The 27,390-nt window shown below is 58.1% G+C and overlaps 10 protein-coding genes across 10 annotated transcripts; 6 read left to right on the forward strand and 4 right to left on the reverse strand.

Moving 5' to 3' along the window:
• Positions 1-144: 144 nt before the first annotated feature.
• Positions 145-1,168, forward strand: SPBR_07578 (uncharacterized protein; the record flags this gene model as incomplete). Its single annotated transcript, XM_040765832.1, has 3 exons — positions 145-162; positions 322-454; positions 525-1,168. The coding sequence occupies 3 exons, from the start codon at positions 145-147 to the stop codon at positions 1,166-1,168; spliced, it is 795 nt and encodes a 264-aa protein (XP_040617313.1).
• A 1,810-nt stretch (positions 1,169-2,978) lies between these two features.
• Positions 2,979-4,442, forward strand: SPBR_07201 (uncharacterized protein; the record flags this gene model as incomplete). The annotated part of the gene is made up of 1 exon (XM_040765455.1): positions 2,979-4,442. One exon carries the CDS (start codon positions 2,979-2,981, stop codon positions 4,440-4,442), a length of 1,464 nt encoding a protein of 487 aa, XP_040617314.1.
• Positions 4,443-5,804: 1,362 nt separating this feature from the next.
• On the forward strand, positions 5,805-7,298 carry SPBR_07181 (uncharacterized protein; the record flags this gene model as incomplete). Its single annotated transcript, XM_040765435.1, has 3 exons — positions 5,805-6,464; positions 6,531-6,893; positions 6,927-7,298. 3 exons carry the CDS (start codon positions 5,805-5,807, stop codon positions 7,296-7,298), a joined length of 1,395 nt encoding a protein of 464 aa, XP_040617315.1.
• A 159-nt stretch (positions 7,299-7,457) lies between these two features.
• SPBR_07961 (uncharacterized protein) lies at positions 7,458-7,916 on the reverse strand (the record flags this gene model as incomplete). Its single annotated transcript, XM_040766213.1, has 1 exon — positions 7,458-7,916. One exon carries the CDS (start codon positions 7,914-7,916, stop codon positions 7,458-7,460), a length of 459 nt encoding a protein of 152 aa, XP_040617316.1.
• A 531-nt stretch (positions 7,917-8,447) lies between these two features.
• SPBR_07286 (uncharacterized protein) lies at positions 8,448-9,803 on the forward strand (the record flags this gene model as incomplete). Its single annotated transcript, XM_040765540.1, has 1 exon — positions 8,448-9,803. The coding sequence occupies one exon, from the start codon at positions 8,448-8,450 to the stop codon at positions 9,801-9,803; it is 1,356 nt and encodes a 451-aa protein (XP_040617317.1).
• Positions 9,804-11,159: 1,356 nt separating this feature from the next.
• Positions 11,160-12,078, forward strand: SPBR_07661 (uncharacterized protein; the record flags this gene model as incomplete). The annotated part of the gene is made up of 3 exons (XM_040765915.1): positions 11,160-11,772; positions 11,833-11,914; positions 11,979-12,078. 3 exons carry the CDS (start codon positions 11,160-11,162, stop codon positions 12,076-12,078), a joined length of 795 nt encoding a protein of 264 aa, XP_040617318.1.
• Positions 12,079-13,077: 999 nt separating this feature from the next.
• Positions 13,078-16,410, reverse strand: SPBR_06477 (uncharacterized protein; the record flags this gene model as incomplete). Its single annotated transcript, XM_040764733.1, has 1 exon — positions 13,078-16,410. One exon carries the CDS (start codon positions 16,408-16,410, stop codon positions 13,078-13,080), a length of 3,333 nt encoding a protein of 1,110 aa, XP_040617319.1.
• A 4,800-nt stretch (positions 16,411-21,210) lies between these two features.
• Positions 21,211-23,528, forward strand: SPBR_06720 (dynactin 4; the record flags this gene model as incomplete). The annotated part of the gene is made up of 2 exons (XM_040764976.1): positions 21,211-21,572; positions 21,899-23,528. 2 exons carry the CDS (start codon positions 21,211-21,213, stop codon positions 23,526-23,528), a joined length of 1,992 nt encoding a protein of 663 aa, XP_040617320.1.
• Positions 23,529-23,963: 435 nt separating this feature from the next.
• SPBR_07392 (small subunit ribosomal protein S7e) lies at positions 23,964-25,179 on the reverse strand (the record flags this gene model as incomplete). Its single annotated transcript, XM_040765646.1, has 3 exons — positions 23,964-24,327; positions 24,399-24,481; positions 25,018-25,179. The coding sequence occupies 3 exons, from the start codon at positions 25,177-25,179 to the stop codon at positions 23,964-23,966; spliced, it is 609 nt and encodes a 202-aa protein (XP_040617321.1).
• Positions 25,180-25,950: 771 nt separating this feature from the next.
• Positions 25,951-27,033, reverse strand: SPBR_07526 (alcohol dehydrogenase (NADP+); the record flags this gene model as incomplete). The annotated part of the gene is made up of 1 exon (XM_040765780.1): positions 25,951-27,033. The coding sequence occupies one exon, from the start codon at positions 27,031-27,033 to the stop codon at positions 25,951-25,953; it is 1,083 nt and encodes a 360-aa protein (XP_040617322.1).
• Positions 27,034-27,390: the final 357 nt, after the last annotated feature.

Genomic DNA, 27,390 nt, shown 5'->3' on the forward strand with positions numbered 1-27,390 from the left:
AGCGTCTCTGCTTTCTCTCACCTTTGCCTCCAGCATACTCCATTCAGGATGCCGCTCTTCTCCAGCCCTGTTGACCTGAGCGACTGTGGAGCAGTGGCCCATGGTCATCAACTGCAGCTCACTGGCGCATGAGATGTCTCCACAATGCCGTGGATCAATTTAGTACGCAGACTGCCGCCCCTGTTCGATCTTCCATCTGCGTCTCCATCTATGTCTCCATCTCTCTCGCCCGCCTCTCCAGACCGAACTCGGCCACTGCTGGAGGCCGGAGTACGACTGGGCCGAACGGAATTCTAGCAAGGCCGCTGCGGCGCGTGGAAGATCTTGCCGGTCTTCTTCGAGCACTTGTCTGAGCGCGGGAAAATCAACTTGGCCGTCGACATCACCAGCTGCCAGGATGACGAGCAGCTGGTCGCTTTAGCGAGCCATCTTGTCAATGCGCTGCTCAAGCCGTGTATGTTTCGTGTTTTCTGTTTTCTTATTCTTGCCCCTCTGCCCATTTCATACTGACAAACTCTGGCCAGTTGCCCTCGCGTCGGACACGCACCTCCGCCATGGAGCACGCCTCCCGGCCAAGACGCCGCAGATGCCATTGACCTGGCAATGTCCAGCATCGAGTTGTCTGCGCGACGCGAGCAGACGAGGCTGCGCAAGGACTGCCTCACCAGACGGCTACCGGTGCGTCTACACTGGAGTGTGGGCTACGTACAAATACGACGAATTCGAACGAGGGTCGGTGACGCCGCCGGTCGACGTTGACACGCAGCATTGCGGCCAGCTGGGCTGTGCCCACATCATACCGTTTGCGCTCGGTTCTTTACACGAGAACGACGCGGTGCAAACCCGGAACAATGCGATCCTCTGGTCCTGTATACACCGGTACTTCCCCGACGCAAAGGGAAAGATTGATGCGGCCAGCATCCACCAACGCAGCTACGCCATTTGCTTGGAGCATGCTCTACACAGCTACTTTGGTATCTACCGAGTCGGACTTGACAGGCAAGACCAAGACGAGCAGCCGGACAAGCAGTCGGACGAGCAGCAGGACCAGCGCCCGGACCAGCAGCAGGACGAGCAGCCGGACCAGCAGCAGGACCAGTACAAAAGCATCAAGCTCGTCAACCAGGCTATTTTCTTTCCCTTCCAAAACCACTTCGTCGCTGGTTGAGTCTACAGTGCCGACACGACCATTCCATTGCCCGACCCGACTTCTTGCAGGTGCATCTGGCCGTTGGGCAGATACTCGACGTGAGTGGATTTGGTCGAACCATCTTCTGCGCACTGGACGACGCCAACTTGGCTCTCGACTGCCCGGCCTCCGTCCCAACGGCAACACGGACGCAAACGGCTTGCTGTCACGGCTCTTGTTAGTCAATGTTCATGCAGGGTGCGAAGAAGGAGGCTGTTAAAGTAGGGGACGACGTTGTTTGTTTTGTTTTACATTGTTTCGGTTTGATACCCAGGGATATACTCGAGGCGTTGGAGGGGACAAAGACAGATGCTATGTCTCTGCATAGAATAGACCACAAGAATACCACGACCCGAATTACCAGTCATCGTCATCGTCGTTCCGTTTGCCTGTCCACGCCGTGCTGTGGTAAAGAGTACGCGTAAACTCAAACCGCAAACCAACGACTGTATACCGTCTGTACAAGTACGCCGTTCTCCATAACCTGACAAAAGCAATGCACCGCTTGCCGTCTCCTTACAGCACCAGCCAACTTCACGCCTTTCCCGTTACTCTTCACCTAATTGAGATTCTTGCTCACAACCTTTATCTTGTAAGTGCAACGAATCAGAAGGCGCAATTGTATTGGCCAAGGTGCAGATATCGAAACGCAAGAAGAAGAAATAAATCCAGAAAAGCACAGAGCACAAAGAAAGCCGACGGCTGTTTATTCGTCATCTTCCAACGATTCTATTCGACAAGTTGAGGCTCTGCTCTCGCAGCTGGAATTGCCTTTTTCCTGCTCTGTGCTCACAGCTGTCCACGTTGCACGTTTCTGCCCCTTACCAGCTGGCTGCCAGGATCACATTGAATTTCCACAGCCAAGACCCGGCGCCTGCGATGATTGGACGCGGCCGTCAAAGCGTCGTCTGTTCTGGGCCCCAAAATACATCCTATTCCGTCTGCACTGCATTTCAGCTCCTTGTCTGCCAAAGGGGGCATAAGAGTCGAATTAGCTCCCAACGCCACCAACGCGGCCAGGCGCCATGTCCTGCGTGTTTTATTGCTTTGGCGCCAGGGGAGCACAGAGCATGAACTTTTGTAACCTCTGGCAAGGCCGCGATGTTGCCCCTTTTGAGAAGCCGTTGCATCCATGGTGAGCTCAGCCCTGCCAAATTGGCTTCCTGTGGCGTCAACTTTACTTCACCAAAAACAAATACGACATGCAAGAGACGACGACACGACGACACAGACATACGAGCACCCCCGTATTCTGTACAGTCAATATTTGCTGCCGGGGCCGTCAGCACCATTGCCGATATTGGCACAAAATAGGAAGTATTATGTTGAGCCCAGACTATTGACTGCCCGCATTGGGACCATTTTGGAACCATTGTGCAAATTGCCCGCGCCCAAAATACCGCGCAGAAAAACGCCACAGCACAGCACGCCGCCGCGTGTCAGGCTCCGGCTCATTACGGCGTGCGTGTTCCCGTCTGTCACAGCGAGCTGTGGGCTGCAGAAACGAGGCTTGCCTTGCCTCGTTGCCAATATCAATATGCCCCTTTTGTCATGGTCTCTGGTAGATGGTCGCAGATGGCCGGGTAGGAGATCTACCAAGACGTGAGTCTTGTATAATGTCTCTCCTTTTCGCCAGCCCGTCCCCCCGTCTCGGCCCAAACTACAAAAGCCGTGACGACCCCTTTCCTCTCCGGCACAGCGTCTCCTCTTTGCTCGCCCCTCTCGCCACCCTCGTCGTTCGTTACTTTGCCCTCTCCAACACGTTCTTCTCCTTCTGCATCTCACCAACATGAAGGCCTCTCTCGTCCTCACCGTCGGCCTGACCTGGGCCGGCGCCGCCGTCGGCTCCGTCTGCAAGCCCAAACCGTCGTCGTCTTCGGCGGGCCCGTCCTCGGTTGGCCCATCCTCGGTTGGCTCGTCGTCTTCCGTTGGCCCGTCGGTTGGCCCGTCTTCCGTTGGCTCGTCGTCTTCGGTTGGCCCGTCGGTTGGCCCGTCTTCCGTTGGCTCGTCGTCTTCGGTTGCCCCGTCTTCGGTCGGCTCATCTTCTTCGGTTGTGTCCTCGCCGTCCAGCAGTGCCGTGCCGTCGTCGTCTGCCTCGTCGTCCGTGGCTCCGTCAGTCTCGTCTTCGGCCGTGTCGTCCAGCGTCGCCTCTTCCAGTGTTGCGTCGTCCAGTGTTGCGTCGTCCAGTGTTGCGTCGTCCAGTGTTGCGTCGTCCAGTGTCGCGTCTTCCTCGGTCGCTTCCTCCAGCGTCGCGTCTTCCTCGGTCGCGTCTTCCTCGGTCGCGTCTTCCTCGGTTGCATCGTCCAGCGTCGCTTCTTCCTCGGTCGCTTCCTCGAGCGTAGCGTCGTCCAGCGTTGCGTCGTCTTCGGCCTCGTCGTCAGTCGCATCGTCCTCGGCCGCATCGTCAAGTGTTGCGTCCTCCAGCGTCGCCTCTTCCAGCGCCTCTTCTTCGGTAGCATCCTCTTCGGTCGCATCCTCTTCGGTCGCATCCTCTTCGGTCGCATCCTCGTCGGTCGCATCCTCCAGCGTTGCGTCGTCCTCCAGCGTTGCGTCGTCCTCCAGCGCTGCGTCGTCCTCCAGCATCGCACCGAGCGTGTCCTCGTCTGTCTCGTCGAGTGCCTCCTCGAGTGCTTCGCCCTCTGTGTCGCCCTCTGCTTCGTCTTCCGTCTCCTCGTCGGCATCGTCCTCCTCTGCGCCCTCGTCGTCGTCGTCCCCCGCGCCGTCGTCCTCGCCCGTGCCGTCGTCCAGCGTCGCGCCGTCCGTGTCTTCGTCCTCCAGCGCGGCGCCCTCGCACAGCCCGTCGTCGACGTGCACGGGCAACATCGTCCGGGACCCCAGCTTTGCCGACCCGTTCCTGCTGCCCAACTGGGGCAGCCTTGGCTTGTATGCGGCCTCCATCGCCCGCAACTGCCACGGCAACGGCGTCAGCTGCGTCCATCTCCACGCGCTGGGCGTCGGCTCGTCGTTTGTCACGCAGACGACGGGCACGACGAACCACGCCACGTACCAGGTGACGTTTGAGTACCGGGTCCTGGGCCAGAGCGTGGGCTCTACGATTTCGGTGAGCCGCGGCGCCACGGTCATCGAGACGATCCCGCTCGCCGGCACCCCGGCGAATGTGTGGACGACCTCGCCGCCCGTGCAGTTCACGGCGAACGGGGCGCTGACGCTGCTGTCGTTTGGCGCCAACGCGGTGCGGAACGGCGGTGCCAATGTCGAGATTACCAACATTATTGTATCCAAGTGCACGTAATGCAAAAAAACGAGCCGACGGCGCGTTTCTTTTGGTCTTGTTCGGAGAATCTCAGTTTCTTTTTCGTCTTGATTCACTTCTACTTTCAATTTCTTTATTTTTTTTCATAATTTTTATCTTCGTCTTCCAACTTCTTTACATTCCTTACATCGATTTGGGCCATATTACTGCAGATAATATCAATAGACATTTATGTGACGTGGGCATATGAACAGCTTGAAATGGATGGCGACCGAGACGAGATGTTGTGTAAAATGAGGCCAAAACAGTCTCGCCCGGTGGCTGAAGCGGCTCCATCGGAATGTCATCTGCATTAGTTTTCCTTTTTCGGGTTTTGGGCTTCTTTTCCATCCAATGTTCTGGCCTCGCTGGCCAATGACAGGACAGCTGGGCGGAAGAGATGCCGTCCGCGGGTGGTATTGTGGGCGGAGAAATATTGGCTGATCGCGGCGGCGTCTTTCAGCTTTCACAGCTCTTTGCAGCTTTTGGTTTGTTGACACGGACAAAGGCGCCCAGGGCTGAAAAGGGGCAGCGGATTGGGTTTAGCGAGCTGGTCGATATCGTGGCTAGGCCGAAGCGGGATAGATTGGTGGGCAGAACCAGGAGGGAGACGATACTACGATACGAGGAGCTCTGAGAGTTGTGCAGATAAGAAGAGAGGGAAATAAGGACGCTTGGTTTGGTGAGAAACGCGGCTGTCAATATGAGATGGGAGTGAAGCGGGATCATCAACAGTGTGGCCATGTTATGACAAAAACGCAGGATGGAAAGCAGACGGAGAGTCGACGAGGCCGTTGACGAGGCCGTCGACGATGCTGTCATCAACTCTTGTGGCACGGGCTCTCTGTTTGATTTTGTTTAACCCGGGGTGAGATGTCTGAATACCAATGATGTATGTTGTAGATGTACAACATACAAGTTCTTTTTCTCTCTTTTTTTCCCTCCTGTTTTGCTGTTTTATTTCTCTCCCTCCTCCTATGTCTGTTCCCCCTTCCGACAGACAACATCCCCACACCGACACCACCAGACAGAACGCCTCGCCTGTGCGCACCTGCAGAAGGCAGACTGGCCTCTTTCTCGCTCATTTCCCTCCACTCTGAGCTGCCTTTATGGATCGGAGCCGATGGCCTATCGGACCTGAGGCACAGACCATGACTGTGCATACGATGCACCAGCTATCGCTCTTATCCTTTCCCTTTGCGTGTCCATCCCTCCGTTCACTCCTTTTTCCCGTGGCTCCAACGACGCCACCTATTTCGTCCAGCGTCTCCCGCCACCCTTTGTCGCTGTGCCGACGTACACGCCTCTTGGCGGTGAACCTCCATCTTTTGTGAACCGCCGACGCCATTACCAGACGCCCCCATGCACCGCTCCTTGCTGGCCCTCGCCGGCCTTGTGCCGTCGCTGTGCGGCGCCTCGGTCGTCCGTCCTCGTGACCGGCCGGCCGGCGTCCCCGACGTCGGCGCCCCAGTGTCGCCTCGGATCACAACAGCCCCCGTCGCCCACGTTCGTGGCTTGCCCGGCCTCCTCCGCGGCATTCATGACGTCGACCGGCGGGCCGCCGCCGACAGCGTGCCCGCCTGCGCCGCGCCGTGCATCGAGAGCGCCCTCACCGACGACACGACGTGCAGCGCGCACGACGTGGCGTGCGCCTGCGAGTACCAGAACGCAGTCGCCATTGAGACGGCCGCGTTGTCGTGTGTCGAGTCGGCGTGCGGCTACCTGGGGGCGTTTAGCGCGTGGGTGACGCTCGAGAGCATTTGCGCGACGTATGCGTACACGGACGCGTTCACCAACGCATACACGGTGCCAGGTGGGAAGGCAACCGTGGCCAAGACCAACGGGGACGGCGCCACCAAAACGGCGCCGGGCGGCAGTGATGCAGGGGCGACGACGACTGTGACGGCCGGTGCAGGCAGTTCTGGTTCTGGTTCTGGTTCTGGTTCTGCCTCTGGCTCGGACACTGACTCTGTCTCGTCCTCCTCAAATGGCCTCTCCAAGGGCGCGATCGCGGGCATTGCTGTTGGTGCGGCCGCCGGCGCCATTGCCCTCTGTGCTGTCCTGTTTCTTGTCTGCCGCTACACGTAGCGCAACAACCCACTCTCTGCTGACGGGGCTGCGGCCGCCACGACGTCAGCGCTGTCGCACCCGCCGGCTGGCGGTCCATCGGGCAAAGGCAGCGCCGCCAATGCCAGTGACGGGCCCCTGCGTGCTGCTGCTGTCCCCGTCTCGGGCGCTACTGCCGCTGTTGCCGTTGCCCTCCCGGCCGTCCAGAACGAACTCGACGGCAAGTCGTCTGCGGTTGTCTCGACCGTTGGCTCGACGCTGACGCCGCCGGCACCGTCTGCCAGTCCGGCCAGTCCGGCCAGTCCGGCCAGCGTGCCGACAGTAGGTCAGACGCCCACGCCCCAGCTGTATGACCAGAGCGGCGTGCCTCTGGATGCGGCCGCCGTGGCTGCGTGGTAGCAGCAGCAGTACGCCCAGCAATACGCCCAACAGCACCCGCAGTATGGAGCGGCTGCCGCCCCGCCCTACATTGTCCAAGGGTACAGCATTGCCCCTGGCCAGGCGCCGCAGCCGCAGACCGTCGTGGCACCGGCCGGCTATGCGGCTGCTCATCCAAGCCTGCCCGTGACGGGCGTCGTCTACCAAGAAGCGCCGGCCGGCATTCCGCAGGCGCAGTACCCGCACGAGCCGCCTGGACAAGGGGCAGGGGCCGATGCTGCAGACGTGGCATCGCCGGTACCGCAGCATGTCGTGCCCGTGGCCGTGGGACCGTCGGCGGCGTTGCCTGTGGCGGCGGCATCCTCTACAGCAACACCGATACACGAGGCGCCGACGCCTCCACAGGCGTGATGTTGATTGCCGCGGCGTAGTTTTGGTCTTCAACGAGCATTGTCGATTAGCCACTGTGTCTTGTACAATATGAATTTGAATTGGATGTCCTGCAGGCATGGCCTCGGGCCGTATGTCTTCTTGGTCCACATCCGTCGCTTGTCTCCTCCGTTGTCCTCGCTATGCCGCCGGTGGTGAAATCTGCCACACGTCCAGCGACACACCGTCTGCCGTCAGCCCGCCGCTCGCATACGCCACCGCCGTGTTGAGCCAGCCGTAGCTGCTGCTGCCCGTCTCAAACAGCAGCTGCATATTCGGCGCCCGCCCCCGTTCCGTCACCATGATGCGCGCGCCGTCCGTCGTCGTCAGCACATAGACGGCGTCCGGGCTAAAGGTGCCTTTGCTGTCCGTCAGGCCCCAGTCCAGACCGGCCGAGACGTTGCCCGACAGCTTGGGACCGGCAAACGTGCCGCCCGTGATGGGCAGGATGCCGCGGCTGCCGATGGCCGTGGTGCCAATGTCCAGCGGCGCAGTCATGGAAATGTTGATGCTGTAGAGAAAGTCGAGCGTGGGCGGCTTGGGTGTCGCGGCAGACACGACCGCCGTACAGCCGGCGACAGCAAAAAGTGTTGGAAGCATGGTGGTATTGAGGTGGTGATTGAGGTGGTGATCACAAGTCGTGCCTGTGAGGTTGCAGCACAAACAAGAGTCGCATCTCTGGTGTACGGTGACAAGACCCAGCATTTATGTATTTCGATGAAACGCCGAGCACTGTCTGGACGCGTGAAAGTCCGTCCGGACGTCCTGTCGTTGCCCAGCGCCCATTGAACCGCATAGCAATCTCAATGCAGGTACAGCCGTCACCGGGCGGACGTAAACGGGGCTAATAAAAATAGACGCGCAACCTGGAAAGACAAGTACCGCACATTGCCCAGTCAGTCGCGATTGCGGGACGGACAGCGGGTAAATCAGGCGGACATACTGCCGTTCATTATAGCACTGGGGCAGAAAGCGCCACAATGTTGACATTAGCCAAAATCAAGACAACAGTCGGCCTCTGGTCGCATCACCCTGTGATGTGAGACATCCCGAGTTGTCAGAGCAACCCACCAGCTAAATTCAGGCAGCTCTGGATCGCAGCAAGAGCACCAACGACACAACTAGGGCAACATGAGGTGGCCGATCCACGTGGCTGTGGCCATATTCGCGGCGCTGGTGACCTCCTCGACTGCATCCCCCGCAGCCACCACCGCCGCCCCGACACCGCCCGCCGAGTTCACAGCCAGCCCCAAGACGGGCCCCGGCGGCACGGCCTTCCGCGACTACCCGCACGTCCGCATCTACAACGCCCCCAATGCCAGCATCGCCGACGCCTCGGCGCGCATGCTCGAGTCGGCGTACAGCTGCTTCGTCGACAATCTGGGGTGGCGGTCGACGGGCCTGTCGTTCAACCAAAAGACGGACGGCGGGCCGTGGTACAAGCTGAATGTGTACCGCGTCGACGACATTCCGGGCGCGGCAGCCAACACGGGCACCGACGGCGGCACGGGCCTGTCGTTTCTGAACGTCGTCACCAAGTACCTGACGGTGCCCTCCATCACGGTGCACGAGTTTGGCCACGCGCTGACGTATGCGGCGCGCGTGTGGATCAACCAGGCCAAGACGGGCGCGTGGTGGGAGACGGTCGCCCAGTTCGTGGCCGACACGTTCATCACGTCCGACGTCTGCCGCGCCGCCCGCACAGCGTACGCGCAAGCCGACGACGGGCCGACCATGATGGACCTCAAAAAGGTGCTGGGCGACGCCTTCCAGGCCATTGTCGACGGCACCCGCAGCCCGGCCAAGGGCGAGCCGACCGCCAACTACTACCAGGCCTGGCCCCTGTTCGTGTACCTCTTCTACAACCCAGACGACCATGCGCCGCTCCGCAACCACGCCGTGTTTCCGGGCGTCTGGACGCAGTACGCCGAGAACAGCGACGAGACGCCGCTGCACGTCCTGGCCCGCATCCTCGCTGCGCCCGGTGGCACGTCGATCCAGGCGCTCGTCGGCCGCTACTGGGCGCGCATGGCGTTTGTCGACATTGGCCACCCGTCGGCGCACGCTCTGTATCTCGCGCAGCGCAAGAGCATCAGCTATGCCGTCCTCGACAGCATGGCCGCCGGCCACACGGGCGCCTACCGCGTGAAAGCGGCGCGCCAGCCGCGCTACATGGGCGCCAGCATTGTGCCGCTCAAGGCGGCCGGCACCACGGTGTCTGTCAGCGTCACCGCCAGCGCGCCGTACACGGCCACGCTCGTCACGAGGCGGCCCACCGCGTCGGGTCGCCGCAGCAACTGCTCCTACACCGACGTCCTCCATGGCACGGCGCAAATCACCGTCTCTGCCGGCGACGAGCTCGCCCTTGTCGTCGCCAACACCCCCGACCAGCTCTTGTCGTACGATCCCTTCAACATGCCCGCCGCCGCCAACAGGGGACTCGACTACCAGGTGCAGTTGACTGGCGCCACGCCCGGGAGTTGGTGAACGATGTTTTGCTGGGAAAGTAAACAAAACGTTAGCGCCGTCCAATGACATGCCGATAGCGCACCAAGCCAAGAAACTAGGAACCATCAAATCAGGAGAGCCAAAGCCATACTGGATGCCCTGTTCTCTCCAATCTCTTTCGTCTCTTCGCTCTCTTTGTTCTCTCTATTGATGTCCGTTTATTCGACGCGTGCATTGTTATTGTCGTGTCTGTCGGCGTGGATGCTTTGTTTTGATTCAAGCTGTAGGTACTTCGCCTCGACCGACAGTTGACAACGGGGCTCCGTGTATTCGCGTTCAACAACGTAGATTGTGATAGATGAAAAGAATAAAAAAGCCCAACAGATCGATAGACCTTTTTGACAGTTGTTTGACACTTGTTTCAACACCATTCAGGTCCCTCCTTCCGTTTTACGAAACCCCTGAGGCACTGTGGCAGAAATTCGTGTCCGGGGAAGGAACGACAATTGCTCCGCCAGTCATGACAGGAACGCCGCTTCCAAAACAGGGAGCGACGACGGGGAAGGCTGCAAAGACTTTATTCAAACGAATTCGCCCAAAGGAAGGCGCGACTGACGAAGCTGCTGGGTGCCAGTACACGATTTCATCCCGAGACAAAAAACAACCGACTAAACAACAGAAACGCACGCCGAATAACAGAAAGGAAAAGCGACGGTCAAACAGCGGTGTGGGGCACCGCAAACTGGAGTGTCCCCGACCTGTTCTTCCTTTTTGCTGAACCCCGTGGCTGACAGTGGCGGGCGGCAAGGTTCTCCGCGTCTTGTTGTGGCAGGCGCGGGATCGCTGGGTCCCTCCTGCCTCCCCCTCCCACGCAACATGTCTTGCCCGCACGCTTTGCCCCATTGTTGACATCCTGCCGAAGAATACGCACTAACCTGTCCAAGGTACCAAGACACTTTGTACTAGTACCGCTACAGAGGGCTATTCCGCGCACAACCGGGCCCTCTCTCAAGTCTCGTGCCTCGCGTCGCAGGTACCGCCAGATCGTTCCGTCTGTACCTTTTCCAACGGGGGTTGCTCTTTCCTTTTTCTTATTTACCCTTTGGTTGGCTGCGCCTTTTCCCCTGTTCCTGGGAGTCCCTTCCTTTCGTAGTCACAACACAAATAAAGTCTACTTTTTGTCGCATCTTTGCGCAAACATCACGACCACAACAAAACATTGGCATTGGCGCATACTCCACACCAGCGCTCCAGCGTACTCTTTCTTGATAGCTTTTTTGGTTTATTTCTTACCGCTCCACTTGGTCAGCTTTGCGACACCTTTGCGACGCCCCACGAAGTCGTTTCTTCCCATCGCCACATCAACCACTACATCAATCACCACAACACGGCACAATGGTCCAGACACGTTCCGCCTCGGGCGTCGACGTCCCCGCCACCCCGTCTGGCCGTCCGCGCTCCTCGGGCAACACCGCGCCCTCGACGCGCAAAGCCACCGGCAGCGTCCGCTCGCGCAAGTACAGCGCCGGCCCCAACGGTCGCGCGTCGGCGCGCCGTCCGTCCTCGTCGTCGTCCTCCGTCTCGCTCTCGTCGTCGTCCTTTGCGTCTGCCTCGTGGGTCTACGTCCCCGACTCCGTCACGCTGTTGTGGCTGGCCATCTCACTGCCGCTCGTCATCTGGGACACGGGCTACGTCTTGCTGCGCCCGCTCACCATGCCCGGCGGCTCGCTGCACTGGCCCATCTGGTCGCCCTATGCGCTGTACGGCGAGGTCGACCACATATACGGCTTCAAGGCGTGGAACGCCGGCAACGGCTTCACCGCCGCCCAGGGCGTGCTCAACCTGATCGAGACCACGCTGTACCTGGCCTATGTCTACGTCTGGTGGACGCGGGGCCAGCCCGTCGTGGCTGGCGGGCGCAAGGGCCTCGTCGGCCGTCCGGCCGCGTGGGCCGTGACGCTGGTGCTGTCCTCGGCTGTTATGACCCTGAGCAAGACGGTTCTCTACTGTACGTTGGCGTGCGCCCCTCTCCATCCCTGCTTCCGTTCCTCCTTCTCTGACCTGCCAGGGCTCAACGAGTACTTTTCCGGCTTTGACAACATTGGCCAGAACGACATCTACGCGCTCATCTTCCTGTGGATCATTCCCAAGTACGTCTTCCCAACCAGCAGCCCTTCCACGTTGTCCCCGCCTCCCCCATACTGACGTCTGTAGCGGCCTCTGGCTCGTCTTCCCGACCTACATGGTCTACCGCATTGGCAGTGAGGTCATTGACGTCCTCGCGAGCACCGCCGACCACTTCAAGGACGAGTAAACATCGTCTCAGTCCTAGCAACCGGCCATCTGGCCACGTCCTGACTGCCACGGCCAACCCATATCTGCGTCTCGACACTGTACATACACCCGACGATGAGGACTGGATATTTCAAAAAAAAAAAAAAAAAAAAAAAAAAAGGAATAATATATATATAATATATACGTGGGAGGACACCATGGTAATAGAAGGTGGCGAAGAGGCGAGGAAGGACGCATTCAGGGTCATTCGGTTCAGGAAAAGGAGTTCGCATCTCGGTGGCTGTTTTCCTCCGGTTTGGTGATGAGGAGTTTATGCGTCGTTGTACGCGTTTTGGCTTTTGTTTCTATTTGCTGTTCTGTCTTGTTTCGTTCCATGACGACGTTTACTGGGGTTTCTACGTCTTCGACGTCTTCTGCTGCATCGATTTCTACTCCATTCCATCGGTTCGCTCGGGGTCTTCCGGCAAGGCCTTCTGTGGTCTCTTTGCATAGATACCCTTTGTTTTTATCCGTCTTCTTATTTTCTCAACCTATTCGTGAATCCTCTTCTTGGAAATGAAATTCAAACCGATTTTCTTAATGTGCATGCCTTAAAGGAAAAGTAAAAGATTGTGTATTGTTCATTCATTATCCAAAAAGTGGCAGCAGGTGACAACATGTAAAGGAGTCAAAGAGTGACCATTGACTTGCCATAGCATACTGCGATGAAGGCCATCGAGAATTAAGAAAAAAGGCATGATATGAAATCCAAAGCCTCATTACGTGTTTAACGAGAGAAAAGTAAAATGTAAGAAATAAGCAAGGAAACGACAGTATCGACATAAACCCATGACGTGAAAAATACGAGAGACATAGGAAAATTAATAACAAAAGCGAACGTGAAGCGAGCAACGAGACTCGCGCGGGTATCGGATGACCAAAAATGGAGACAAGATGACCAAAAAAAGAAAGAAAATTACCAAGACCAGAAAGAAACGAACGAGCAAAAAAGAAACGAAAAGTGAATGCACGTCAACGACTACACGGCAGTATGCCCACCGAGGCCCATGGCAAACTTTTCCCATTCGGGCTGCACCTCGTCCGTCGTCGCATCGTCGTTGTGGTAGCCATGGTCAAAGTCGCTGTCGCGCGGGCCAATGTAGCTGCTGTGCCGGTGGCGCGCTGCAGCTGCGGCGGTGGCCATGCGCATCGACTGCGACCGCGTCATGAGCGGCTTGACCACCGGCGCCATTGAGAGAAAATCGCCAGCGCCGTGTTGCGCGTCGTCGTCGTCGTCGTCGTTGTCGTGGCCGGCACCGTCGTCCTCTTCCTCGTGCACGCTGCGCAGCGCCGCCACACCGACAAATGACGACGCGCGGGAGATGGGGACCGACAGCGGCATCGGTGCCAGGGACTGCTGCTGCTGCTGCTGCTGCTCAAGCGTCTCGCGCACCGCCATCATGGCCTCCTGTACCATATCAAAACTGTGGTAGGGTTGCGTGGGCGCAGCCAGGTTCGACGACACGATGTTGGGCATGGTGCGCGAGCGGTGCGGTGTGCCCACACCACCACGGCGGCCCGAGTGGTATTGCTTTTGGTGTGGGTGTTGGTTTTGTTGGCGGGCAGCCGCAGAGTAAGAAACCGGCATCGTCCGCTTCGCGTCGGGCACGAGGCCCATGGCCCTTGGCGGCGTAGCTAGCGGAAGCACACGCGCGTACTCGTCGCCGCCACCGTACACGCTGAAGCGGCGGTGGCGCGCGCTGTTGCGGACCGGCACGGGCGGCGGCAAGGGTGCTTCCAAGACCGAGGCCGAGGGCGAGGCCAAGGGCAACGCCAAGCCAGCGCCGCTCTCGCGCATGGACACCGTCGAGTACACACTGCTGCTGCGCGAGAGGGAGGGCGACGGGTGCACCGGAACAGCTCGACCGCGGTCCCGGGGTGGGATGGTGGGCGGCATATCCACGGCAACGCCGATTGTGGCCGGTGTCAGTGTCGGAGTCGGTGTCGGCGCGTTGCTGCCGGCCGTCCGCGTCGCTTTTGAGCTGGCATTGCTGTACACACTCGACGACCGGCTCAGCGTCTGCAGAGCGCCAAGGGCCGTGTCGCCAAACGAAGCAATGCTGTCGGGCAAGGGCGGCAGAGTCACAGTCGTAATGGCACAGCCAATGGAGTTGCGGTTAGCAGCTTCCGTGTAGGTCGTGAGCGCTGTCTCGGCGGTGAGGGCCGACGTGTTGGAGTTTGTCGAGGACGTCGACAGCGAACGGGACGTCGACGGCGTCGCCACAGAGTCGTCGGCCGGGTTCGGACTGTTGTCAGACTTTTGCATGTCGCTACTGTCGGGGCCAGCAGCATCGGCCGACACGGCCAGCTGCACGGGGTTCGTTCCATTGCCGTAACCATGCACAACGATCTCGTGGTACGGCGAAGATTTCGGGCGCTCGCGCGACACGGCACGCTGTTTCTCGCTCTTGGGCTGCGAGGGCGCGCGATGCAAAATGCTGTTGCGCTTGGCGGATGTCGGTAGTGCGGGAACCGGCTCGGTCGTCCCCAGCTGTTTTGCCTTTTGCAACTTGTTTGGGCCTTTTGGCGACGCCGACGATAGTGCGCTAGGCGTTGTGGCACTGTTCCCATTGTTCGCCCGGAACAAGCTCAGAGAGCGCCGGAAGGCGGCCTTTTGAGACAAACTGCGAGTAAGACTGCGAGAGCGAGGCAGCATCACGACCTCGCCTTCTTGGGGCGAGGAGTCGCCGCGGTTGGCAAGACCCAAGTAGTCAATGTCCGGGCGAATGTCAAAAACTGGCGACAAAGCACGGCCCCGCTCGCCACTGCCAATCTCTGCCAGAGACTGCATTGTGGGCGCGTCTGGCAGAGCAGTCATGGACATACACCGGGCCGGCGGTGCGGCGTCATTGTCCCAGCTGTTCCAGCGATCGCTGTCCTTGTCCGCGGACGCGGGAAGCTCGGTGGGCCAGGCGGCCGCGGTTGATATTGTCGGGGACACGGGAGAGGACGCAACGACAGACAGTGACCGGGCCACCTCGTACCCGTCGTCCCACGTTGGCAGGTGCTTAGGCGAGATGGACATGTGGTAGTGAACGGCGCCCGTGCCGTTGACCTCGGCCGGCGGCGGCAGGAAGCAGTTTTGAAGCGTTTGGTGGACGGCGTAGATTAGGATCCAGCGCACTTTGCGGGCATCGAGCATAGAAATCTTCTCCATCCGGTCGGCCTTGTACGGCTTGAAGACAGAGTCCTCTTCAAACTGCCGGTACGCACAGACAAACTCGTTGTGCCAAAGATCGGGGCGCACCTTGTTGCTCGCCTTGAGCAGCGCCGCATTGGCCAAGAGACGGGTATCTGGCTTCAGCTTCTCGGAGCGAGACAGCAGCAGGCGGTCCATGGTCTTGCCGCCAAACAGCGACATCCGGCGACCAAAGCCGCCTGCTTTGTTGTTGCCCGCACCGGGGCCAGCACCTGCCGTGTTTACCGGCTGGTGCGCCACCTCTGGCAAAAGTGGCAGCGGGTGCTGCATCGTGGTGAAGCCGTGTCGCTCGTCAAAAGAGGTGACACTCTGCAGCACGCAGAAGCCGCCTTGCGCCAGTGGTGGGGCATTCGCATCGGCTGTGAAGTTCTCGTCGACCAGAAAATCGTACATCGCCTTGAAGTCGTCGGCCAGCCTTCGGTACACATGGGGCTCAAAAATCGTGCTGCGCGTGTCGAGTGACCGCGGCGGGTAGTAGCCGAGACGGGACGTGTAAAAGCCTTGCACATAGGTCCGGAACCGGTCGAGGTGGGCGCGTGCCGGTTCAGGGAGGCCCAGGTGCGTCTCGGACAGGGCGTCTTCGAGGAAGTTGCTGAGCATCGACCCGGCCGACCCTAAGCGCATATCCATGTCCAAGCGGGCGCGGCGGACGAGTTTGCGAGAGTCGGAGCTAATGTACTGGTACTCGGTGCCGAGGTGCAAGTCGTTGTACATGCCGACGCAGTGCGAGAAGGCGTCGATGTACAGCGCGCGGAACTGCATGGTCTCGGCCAGGTGCAAGAGGGCCAGAGCGTACACGGGCTGCCCGGCCATGGCCGAGTAGCCTTCGTCCTCGAGGTAGCACAAGAGGTCCTGCACATTGTCGGCCTGTTCGTAGCGGAACTCGCGCATGGCGCTGTACAGACCGGCCAAAGCGCTGCCGAGATGCTCACCGACAACGGGGCGGCGGAAGACCCAGGCAAAGAGGTTGCGGATGGCGAGGTAGTACAGGAACGTCTGGTCGCGGTCGACGTCCTTGGGTGGCGGGATGTAGATGTCTACGCGGCCGACGAGGTGGGCGCGGCTCCAATAGTCGAGTGTCGCAAGAGGCGGAGGCACCGGCGTCGGGTTCATCACGTCATACACAGTCGGAATGTCCGGGTAGGGGGCATGTCCCTTGTGATGAAGCGCTCGACAAGCGAGTGGCACTGCGCAGCCAAAAGCGTAGAGATGGGCACCTTGAAGGAAGGGCCCCTCCGCGACTGCCCGCGCGCATAGAGATGCACAAAGCAGTTACCGTGGCGGTACCACAGCTCGGGATCCTATTCATTGTCAGCTGCCACTGCAAAACAGTAAGGAAAAAGGCCGATCTACCCGAGGACAAACTCACTCTCCTCAGCCCGTCCCAGGCAGTGCTCGTCCTCGTCTTGCCATCCCATCTCCGGATGCCCGTGTGACGAGTGGCATGGGGTGCTGGCGTCTCCGTCACGTCGCCCGGTCTCCGGGACTTCCAGCCGCGCGACCGGTTCGAGACGCCATTGTAGAGAGCAGAATTCCTCGACTCGTGTGCGTGGGCCATCTTGGGCAATCACCACCTCGCTCAGCCAGCGGGCCTCTCACAAGAGGCAAAACACTAAAGGCGATTGCAGCTACAGGTGCAGCATTTCTGGCGAGATGCGGTGTTACTTTTGCGTAGCGTGGTGAGATTCGTACAGTCGTAGGTCGTTCTTGTCCGTCGCCTGTCGTGAGAATGATGAACGCTGGGCAATAAACCAGGCCAGAGAATCCAGCCTCTGGTCGCTCTGGGCGAACCAGCGTCGTATGGAATCTGAATGCCGCCCCAATGACAGTCGGTTCGTGTGTGGCCGTCCGTCTGCTTATTTGACCGTCCGTACACTGCAACCAACGTTCAGCAGCTTAATCTCCCAGTCAGCCGTCGATGGTCGTCTAGGTGCGTCTCGGCAAAAGTCGTCGATGAAGATGGGCGAAACGAACACCAGGAGAATGGACAATTAAAAGAAGTAAAAGCAAGAAAAGACTGAAAAGGCAAAGGATCGGAGGACAGGACGAGAAGCTACACTGTAACCCCACGCAGCGGCCGGGGATGCAAGCAGGTAAATAGTTTCGTGCTCAGTGCACACCATTCCACCCTTGCCATGCGAGAGCTTTTGTCCAGTGTTACGCCACGCCTTGTCTGGGGACAGTACGGAGTACCGTCACGCCCAAAGGAATAATAGCTAGGCTGTCCGGCATCGAGTGCTTTGTGCTTCCACGATGCTGTGCAAGGACCAGTACGCAAGCTGAGTCGTCAAGCAGGGGGGAGCTCCTCTTTCTTGGACATTTAGTGCAGACAGTAGCGTATCTTGTCTCGTTGCCAGCAAAGCTAGCTCGACTCGTTTTCGTCTTTTTCGCCATTATCGTCGTCACTCTTTTCGCTCGGGTCCCTCTTTTTTTTTCGCCGCCCTCTGCCAATTCCCTATTTCGCTTGACAGGGGTGTAGCTTGCAATGTAATTCAAAGGGGGGAGGCTGGTAATACCCCATGAGGGCGGCTGCTGCTTCTGTGTTTGTGCACTGTTCGTAGTAAGTGCAAGCCGTGAAGCGCGCAAACGGCTCCATACAATCCATTGCTGCTGAAAGGCTTTGGCAGCAACCATGTGCTTAGTGCAGGATGTCATTGTGTTGCCGTGACGCTCGAGCATACGCAGTGCGTTGCCTCACTCATCGCATGATGCAGCGGGAATTTCCATTGTTCCTTTGAAGCCAGGATATGCTCAGTGACGTCTTCGAGTGGTTAGATGCGGCGCCCGGTTGAAGAGATAGGTGCTCGTAACAATGGGCGGCTTGGGACTGTCTTGGCCCCTGGGCCATGTCTTGCCGGGTTTTCTGCTCATCTTCATTTGGCCGAGATACGGTGAAGAGCAAATCGAGATGAAAAGCAATTTCAAACCACCTATAGGGGGAATCTTTGTTTTGTGCTCCCTTTGGCAACAATTACGGCATCGTGTGAAGCCTGAATATTCGCATCTTTCGAAGCATTGCTCAGGGTCAGGATATTTTGGAAATATTGTGTTCCCAGCACGTAGACACCTGATTTGGAAACAATATCGCAAATTATTAGTATGACCAGGTCTGGCCGGCACTGTCCAGCACACCATCGGGCCTCCAAATCAGGAAAAACGCGAGGATGCAGCATTCTGTTGGCCTCCAATTGTCGATGGCATCGGGAGTCGGGTGCAGAAGCAATGAATTCCCCGCCACCTTTTCAGAGGCGTCCAGCTGAAAGTGGACAAGGTCAGGGGCTAGTCGCTGATTGATTTCTTTCCAATTGGTCTCCCCTGGGCAATCCCGATAGCAAGAGGTGTGTGTGCCAACCCTATCTTCTCTGGGTGGGTGAGGCTTTCCATTCTATTTCTCGACCGTGTTTCCTAGTTTCGTCGAGCGGTGCGAATCGCTTGTTCTTTTGCTTCCTTTGCCTTTCCACTCGTCCTTGGTCTCCTCCTCCTTCGAATGACTCTCAGTGCCGTTGGGTGTTTGGCATGTGTTGTGAGACAACTGCTTCAATCAGCCATACCAAACTCGGTGCAAGAGTGGTATTGCTATGAAGAAAAGGATCGCCGTCAAACACCCCGTCCTGCAGCTTTCGGCCGCCGGCTGCGCTGCTGTTGTGTAATTCTATCGCGCAAGATCTCAACACGGTGGCTTCCAGTTGAAAGGGGGCAATCCGAGCATACGCAAGGTTTACTTCTGTCCCCGCCGCTCGTGTTCTTTTTTTCAACTTTTTCGGCAGTGTAATGAACTTGCCCGATACGAGGGTGACGGACGTAGCCCCGATGTGTTTGACGTGTTGTCAATTCCTAGAACTGCTGCCCAGTTCTCGAAGTCGCTGTGGGAATAAAAAGGCGGTCGACGAACGGTACTTTGTAAGCAGTGGCAAGGTCTTGGCTGTTGCGGAGTTTAACAGTGAAACATGTTAAACCCTTCCTTGCCGTCTTCTTTGATTCTTTGATTCGTTTCCTTGTCTTCTTTATTTCTTCTTTCTTGCTTTCTTGCTTTTCTGTCGCGCCTTCTTTGTCGTTAGTGTCTGCTCCCCACCTCCTTCGTCTTTCATCTGGCATTGGTCTTGCTGCTCTGAAGGGCCAGACACGTTCATCGGCGATTCGATGTGGTAGCCAGGACCCATTTTGCAGACAGGCGACTAGGAAGTCGGGATCCATGTCAGTGATCTTCAGTGGTAACTGTCCGAGCGCTCCGATGTATCCTCCCAGGTCACAGCGCCAAATTCGTCGTGAAAATGGGAGAACCCCCTACATTATCCCAACCCCTCGGCTTTCGCTTTTGTGCCGCAAAGTGACTTCGTCGTTGATTTTGGTCGATAACAGGCTGCCGTGACGTCTGATGCCCGACATATGCATAAGAAGTCCCACCTGCAGCAACGTGGCGCAAGACGAACAAAAGAGGACCATTGGCGGTGTGGGCGTGTCACAGTTGGTGAAAGCACATCCCGTGGGATATCTGTCCGTCTGACTAGAAGGCAACACCAAACCTCCTAGAATATGTCAGGGTTTGCCACGAATCAAGCACGGTTTCTCCGGCACGGGAGTTGGCAGCTATTGATGATTTAGTGTTATGAGGCCAGCGACCTCTTTTCGTTCCGAGGCGTTCTCGCAATACTGCCATAGGCGTTATCCTGCTTGGACAAATCGGTCGGCAAGACTTTCCGAGGCAATAGCAATACAACCCTTGCTACAATAGGCTGGGAGGCTGAACCAGCAGGTGAGTACATCTTTGCATGCCTCGTCGTATCCTGGCCTGTGTTTTTCGCCTCCCGCGTTGCGGTTCCGGGCTTTGTTGCTGTTTCAACACCGTGATCAATACTCCGTATGCGACATACGTTTGTGAACAGAGCCAGTCTATTTGCAGTCTGTGGTCTTCTCCACAAGCTGGGTGCAAGAACCAAGGCAGCGGCTCGTCGTCCAACCTTGCAAACGGCCCAGGTCCGTAGTATGTTTTCGCCAAAATAGAACACTTGGGAATATGCTGCATAGCGATCAATCTATGCGCGCAGGTTTCGCAGAATTCGAAAGGCGAAAGAAAGCCGGATACGGACAGCTGTCGTTTGTCCCAAAGCAAGCGAATACCGGCGTCCATGTGTAGTACGGAGTCGCGTCGCACTGTTGAGAGAGACACTCTGATGGGATGCTGTGCGACCGCCACCGTGCACGCCGTCTTGCTTTTTACGGCGTATTAATCAACAAAACAGCGCCTCGGCAACGTGATGCGGGCAGCCAAAATGCTCCTGGTTTTCCTATTCATCTGGACGAGAACGCGTCAGCGTCGGACAAGGAAAACAAAACGAGGAGGCGATAAAACTTGCCACGTCCTAAAACAGGGACGACTCTGCGTGACTATTCTCCATCGCATCACGGAGTCCGCTCGCCACGACGCCTCTCTTCATGCGATGTCGGGACAGCCTTTGGCGAGCTGCTGTACAGGTCAGTCTTTGGTGTTTCCATGGTGTGGTTGGTCGAGCATGTTTGCTTCTGTTGAAGTGGGTTTGGATGTTTGAGATGGCCATTGTCTACAGTGCACGGCATGGCATCATTCCCATTGGAACGGAAGGAGCTGGTTCGTAGCTTCCTTGATCATGAGAAGCTTCCCAATTAGGAAGTACACCGTCCACACCAAATGACAGCCGCGCCTGCCCAAGTCCCACTAGCTAATGCACCAAAACCCCCTGGCCGTTGGCTTCTCAGGGGATTCTGCCGCCACCCACCGCCATTGTTTTCAATCAGCTTCATGAACAGGAGAAGCTCCACTGACCACTAAACTCTACGAACCATCGCGGGCAAGCCACGCATCGCAGCTCATCCTGCAGCACGGCAGCCGGCGCAAACATCTGCCTCTCTCTTTTCGTCGCAGATTGCAGAAACGCCATGGCGTCCGCCTTTACGCCCTACACATACATACAGTGTCCCTGCTCGGACTCTGCACATCTACCGAGCGCGGCCCGCGAATCCTCGAGTCGCCCCTCGTCGTCCGACCGAGAGGCGGGCGGCGCCGGCAGCGGTGGAGCAGCCGCAGACCAGGATGGCGAGACCGACGAGGACGATCACACGTTCGACCCGCGCTCGCCGCGGGCCAACTACAGCCTCTACCCGCTCGAATATCTGCTGTACTGCGAAGACTGCCACCAGATCCGGTGTCCGCGATGCGTGGCCGAGGAGATTGTCACCTACTACTGCCCGAACTGCTTGTTTGAGGTGCCCACAAGCAACCTAAAAAGTGAGGGCAACCGGTATGTTGTTCGTCCCCTTCTTTCTGCTCTTGCAGCTCGTTTCGGAGCGAAGACAGCATGCATTCCTGTGTGCGCACGCGTACGTAAACGTATGCGTGTGCATGGCTGTCGACGCGTAACGTGTTGTACCTTGTAGGGCATTTTTGTGCTTGCGGCCCGCCGTCGTACGGTGGCACATGGGTATTTTGTCTTGGTGTGTTTTGTTGTGCCGAATCGCTGTTGCTGACCAACTGCTGTACGCTCCCAAGATGCACGCGAAGCTGTTTCCAATGCCCTATCTGTATTGCCCCCCTGACCGTCACCAACCTCGAAACCCCCTCGTCCAGCGCGAACCTCGCCGTCCCCGAAGGCGGTGCCGCATCGTCACACGCCGGGAGCTTCTTGTTGAGCTGCAGCTTCTGCCAGTGGAGCTCGACCGAAATCGGCATCAAGTTTGACAAGGCGAACGGCCTCTACGGACAGCTGGCCAAGGTGCGCAATGGCGGGAAGCCACGACTGATACCCACGGAGCAAAAGGCCAAGCGGCGCGATCTAACGTCGCCGTTGTCCTCGGCACCCAACCTGTTGCCAGGAACGGGCGACAACCTAGGCGGCCTGAACCCCTCGCCGGAGCCTGCTAGATTTGGGCACGGCGACGGAGAGGGCGAAGAGGGCCTCGATCTGGAAACACAGTACGCCCACCTGAAGCAATTCTACCAGCGGCAGCTATCTGAGGCCAATGGTGGTGGTGTCGGCGGATTGTCGTCGCTTGGTGATCTCAGCTTTGGCTCGCCTGCTTCATTGTCCCGCATCATGAACATGTACACCTCCGGTATGGCCGGGAGTGGTTCGCGCTTTGACAAGAAGTCGCAGTCGCGGATCCGCAGCATGCGCGAGGCCCGTGAGAACGCAGAGGGATTCCAGCCGGCCGTCTTGGACGAATCGGCTGCCATTGCCCGTTTGCACGGCCAGGGACCAGACAACCAGGGCAGGAGTGGCGGCGGCCGAGGCGGTGTTTCTGGCGAGAGCAGTGCAGACGGCTGGGACGTGACGGCATCGTCCGAACAGCGGGCCGCCCAGACCAAGTTTATTGGCGACGAGCACCTCCACGGCCGTGCACGGTTTCTGGATGAGCTGCGGCCGATCCCGTTTCTCCTGCGCACAAAACGGTCCAAACGCTGTCCGATATGTCGGCACATCATCAGCAAGCCCGAGGCGAAGTCGACTAACAACCGCTTCCGCATTCGGCTTGTCGCCGGCAGCTACATTCCCAGCATCTCTATCCGGCCGCTTCAGGGCGGTGCGCCGGTGCCAGTGCCCACGTCAAGGTCTGCGACAGCGGCAGCGGCGGCAGCAGCGGCAGCAGCAGTGCCAAACAACATCCTGGAGCCGCTCAAGCCCGTGCAGTACATTTTGACATTCAAGAACCCCATCTTTGAGAGCGTCAAGGTCACGTTGGCCACGCCGTCCACGACCCCAGGCCGGTTTGCCAGCAAAGTGACTGTGCTGTGTCCACAGTTTGAGATCGACTCCAACACAGACGTGTGGGACGATGCCCTGCGCGACAGCGTTGCCGGCGGCGGCGGAAGCAGTGGTGGTAGCGGCAGTCGCAGCCGGCGGGCGGAAGACGGTGGCGGCCAACAGCAGGCCATCGCGGGCAAGATCTGGGAGCGCGGGCGCAACTGGGTCAGCATCGTTGTGGAGGTGGTGCCGCCGTCGCTCGACCTGGACCTGCTGGCCATGACGAGCAAGCCGATTGGCAAGGTCGACGAGGGCGCGTCCAAGAGGATCGACCTGAGTCCACTGCGCGAGGACGAAGACATTGTGGAGATCCCCATGTTTGTGCGCGTGGAGTGGGAGACGGACGCGGGACAAGACGGCGTGGGCGTTTCGTCGGCCAAAGACAAGGATGTCAAAGAGAAGCGGGAGCTGGCCTACTGGTGTGTCCTGGGCATCGGCCGCGTTCGTCACGATTAGGCCGGGCTTGGTCTCAGTACGGTTGCTGCAAAGTGAAGATGCATTTTTAAAACAGTACCTGTGGAGAAGCGCACTTGCCATTTACTACTGATACAATATACCCACGTTTCTATCTGACAGCACATGTGTTGTGAGGTGACTATTCACGAAAAGACAGGAGCCGTTATGTTTTGTTTGTAGACCGTGGAGATTGCACTTTTAAGATTTTTTTATATTATTCCATCTTTGCGAAAAAGTGAAGCACAGTGTTGACTCCAGCCGGTTCCCTTTTTGGCCTTGTAAAAAAGAGAACGAAACAAAAAAAGACTATCCCGGTTCTCTCCTTTGCTTTTCAAGTGTGGGTGAAAAAAATACCGAGTAAAAATTCTGTCACACCATTTTTTATAAGAAAAATCATCTACCATGTTCCTTTCCTTGCATCGACAAGTCCTACATTTAAAACTCGGCGCTGTTCTGGGGGAACTCAAAGACGACGGCGCGGCCAGTGAGTCTCCGGTAGACCTCGGAGTACGAGTCCAGGCGGTAGTCGACGCCACCACGCTCCTTCTCGTCGAGGATGACCTTGAGCGTCTTGGAGCCGTCCTCCTTGGTGCGGAGACGCTTGCCGACGATCTCGACGGGGTAGACGAGGTCCGTCAGGATGGCGTCGTGGACCGCAGTCAGCGTGCGCGAACGGGGGCGCTTCTGCTTCTGGGTGTTGCGGGAGCGGCTGGAGCGCTTGGGGCGGGGGAGAATGCGGCGCGAGGCCAGGATCAGGACGTGGCGGTCGGGGAACTTCTTCTCCAGCTCACGGGTCAGGCTGTTTTGTGGGGGATTAGTGCGTGTTCGTCCATGTCAACAGAGGAGGACCGAGGGGGGAAAACGACGTACCGCTGCTGCACCCGGTGGAAGCCCTGCAGGGATGGGACGGGGACAAAAATGACAATAGCCTTCTTGCCGTGGCCAACCTCGATCTACAGATCCAAAGTCAGCATGCGAGCTCCTGGAGTATGATTACATTGTCTGCAACAACATCCATGGACCGCTTCCCGTCCAGTATCCAAATTTCACGTGTATGTTTGTCGGTACGAGGGAGCGTATCGAGGGAAACGGGTCTTTGGGTATCGGAAGGAGAGAGAAAAAGGTCTGCTTCTGTTGACGTCCGTCGACCAATGTTGCGAGGGTGTGTCGAGTCGATGTGACGAATTTCAGACATGAGGCTGGAGACGAGAGCACCTTTCGGTCGGTGAGGCTGCGGCTTGCCCCGGTCTTTCGACAACAGGGCTTCGCTCGAATGCCCGCTCCGTCGGTCGCACGGCTCGAATTCGTTGGCACTGATCGACTCGTCTCGACACATGGTCGTCGGAAACGTCGCAATGGTCGAATCCTTCTCACATCGTTTCGTCCGCCTCTTTTGTCGATTTTCGTCGCCAAACAGTCGGATGGTCTCCGGCGGTCACAGACCATGGATGTTATGCAGCACACGTATGCAGGAAAGGGCTCATCTCACCTCGCGAGCAGACACGAACTGCAGAGGGCGCAGGGCAGCCTTGAGGTCGGCGGTGTTGGACTCCAGGTCGAACAGAGCACCGGCGATGCTGGTCTCCAGCTCAGAGGGCTTGGCGCGGGACGGGCTGTTGGCCGCGATCTTGTTCAGCTGAGGGGCGCTCATTTTGACGGTAGTGATGGGCTGTCGATTGGAGAAGTCAATGTCGTCGTGGGTGTCGAGAGGAGAAGGGAAAAGAACGAGAAAAATCGAGACGAGATGCGGTGGGACTAGTTTTCGAGGGAAAGCGGCACACTGAGAAAGGCAAGCGGGAAAAAATTGGCCTGGCTAGCGCCATATGCTGGGACTTTTTTGGTAGACCATATTTTGGAGTGAGGGTTCGCAAGCCCTTGATCCTTGGACCAATAGGAATCGTGTGTTGGCGTGACCAGCATAAATTTAGCGGTGGCCTGCGGCAGAAAATCGATGGGCGATTTGTTGTATTATGTAATCTTTGTAGGTACTTGACTGCGGGATGCCAAGTCACTCCCAAAAGTATCACCAAACTCAAAAGCTACGAAGCTGGCGTATGTTGCACACGACGTCGACGAAATTGGGGCTCCGACGACGTTTCCAAAAGTTGTCGTGTGATAGAGCGTGGGATCCTGGGTTTCTCGTGCCGTCCTCGGCTATCGCCTGCCATAGGATTGCCAATGCACTTCTCTTACAAAAAGGCTGGCCTAAGAGAGGGCTGGCCTAAGAGGTTCTCAGCGCTGTGTACATCTAGATCAGCCCTACCCTCTTATACTCTGTAATACAAACACCGTAAACGAGTTCACGTCACGCTCTCATACTATGAATGGCAATTTATGTTGTTTCGCGTTTAACTGTTTTTTTCTTCTGTCATGATGGCACCAACGGCTTCCCATCCTCGTCCGCATGCCTCCTCAGCTTTCCCTACTGGCCGAAGACGTCTTCATAGTTGGTCAGGCAGAAGCGGTAGTGCACGTCGTTCTTGTGCAGGCGCTGCAGGGTCTTGGACAGGTTGTCGGCGCCAATGGGCACCTGCTCGATCCAGGGGTGGATGCCCTTGTCGGCGGCCAGCTTCAGCATGGCCAGGACTTCTTTGCGGGAGCCCAGGTGGCTGCTGCCAATGAAGCAGCCGTTGCTCAAGAAGTCCTGGTTGCGGATGGCGGAGCCCGCGCCCTCGGGCAGGCCGACGCTGACCCAGCGGCCGTGGACGTCGAGCAGGGACAGGTAGGTCTTGAGGTCAAAGTCCTCGGTGGAGTTGGCCGTGTTGAGGATGAGGTCAAAGGTCATGGCGTGGTCCTCGGCCCAGTTCGTGTCGGCGGTGGCCAGGAAGCCGTCGGCGCCCAGCTTCTTGGCGTCGGCCTCCTTGGCGTGGGAGCGCGAGATGGCCCAGACCTCGGCGCCCAGGGCCTTGGCGAACAGCACGCCAAAGTGGCCGATGCCGCCAATGCCGACGACACCGACTTTCTTGCCGGGGCCGCAGCCGTTGCGCACGAGTGGGCTGAAGGCGGTCAGGCCGGCGCACAGCATGGGGCCGGCCTCGTGGGTGGGGATGGCGTCGGGGATGGGGAAGACCCAGTGCTCGTGTGTGCGGACGTGCGACGAGTAGCCGCCTTGGGAGACGATGCCGGTGTCGGGCCACTGGGCGCCGTAGGTGTCGAGCTGCTTGCGGCAGTAGGTCTCGTTGTCGTTCTTGCACTGGCGGCAGTCGAGGCACGAGTAGGACTGCGCACCGACACCGACGCGCTGGCCCTCCTTGATGAGGGTGACCTTGGGGCCGACGCGGATGGCCTTGCCGACAATCTCGTGGCCGACAGCCAGGGGGAAGTGCTGGTCGCCCCAGCCGCCATTGATGGTGTGGACGTCGCTGCCGCAGACACCGCAGGCCTGGATTTTGATGTCGACGTCGTAGTCGCCGAATGGCTTGGGCTCGAACTCGTTCTTGTGGAATTCGGTCCAGGTATCAGGGCTGTGGACCTGGAAGCCGGTGAACTTCTCGGGGTACGGCATGGTGGCGGTGGTTGTGCGGGAGGGATGGATGATGCTGTGAAGAGATTGAATTTGGGTTTGGGTATCAAGGCACAAGGAAATACGGGATGCAGAGAGACTGGGGAGACGAGACGAGAGGAAGCATGAAGAAGAAAGCAAAAGATTGAAATAATAAAGCAGCCCCCGGCAGCTTGGGCCGACCATCACCTTATATTAGCAAGGCATCGTGTTCGATGGTACCCCCGAAGTGCTCATAGTGCAGCTCTAGCTTTTCCTTTGTTCCACGTTCTCGTCCGTCGGTTCTTTGCTTCATTCCTGTGGTAGTATCAGGCACCGGTCGCTCGGTTTTCCGCCTCCGCTACCGCTTCCGCTAATCGA

Source organism: Sporothrix brasiliensis, assembly GCF_000820605.1.
Source record: "Sporothrix brasiliensis 5110 chromosome Unknown Cont20, whole genome shotgun sequence".
In the NCBI taxonomy this organism is placed as follows: Eukaryota; Fungi; Ascomycota; class Sordariomycetes; order Ophiostomatales; family Ophiostomataceae; genus Sporothrix; species Sporothrix brasiliensis.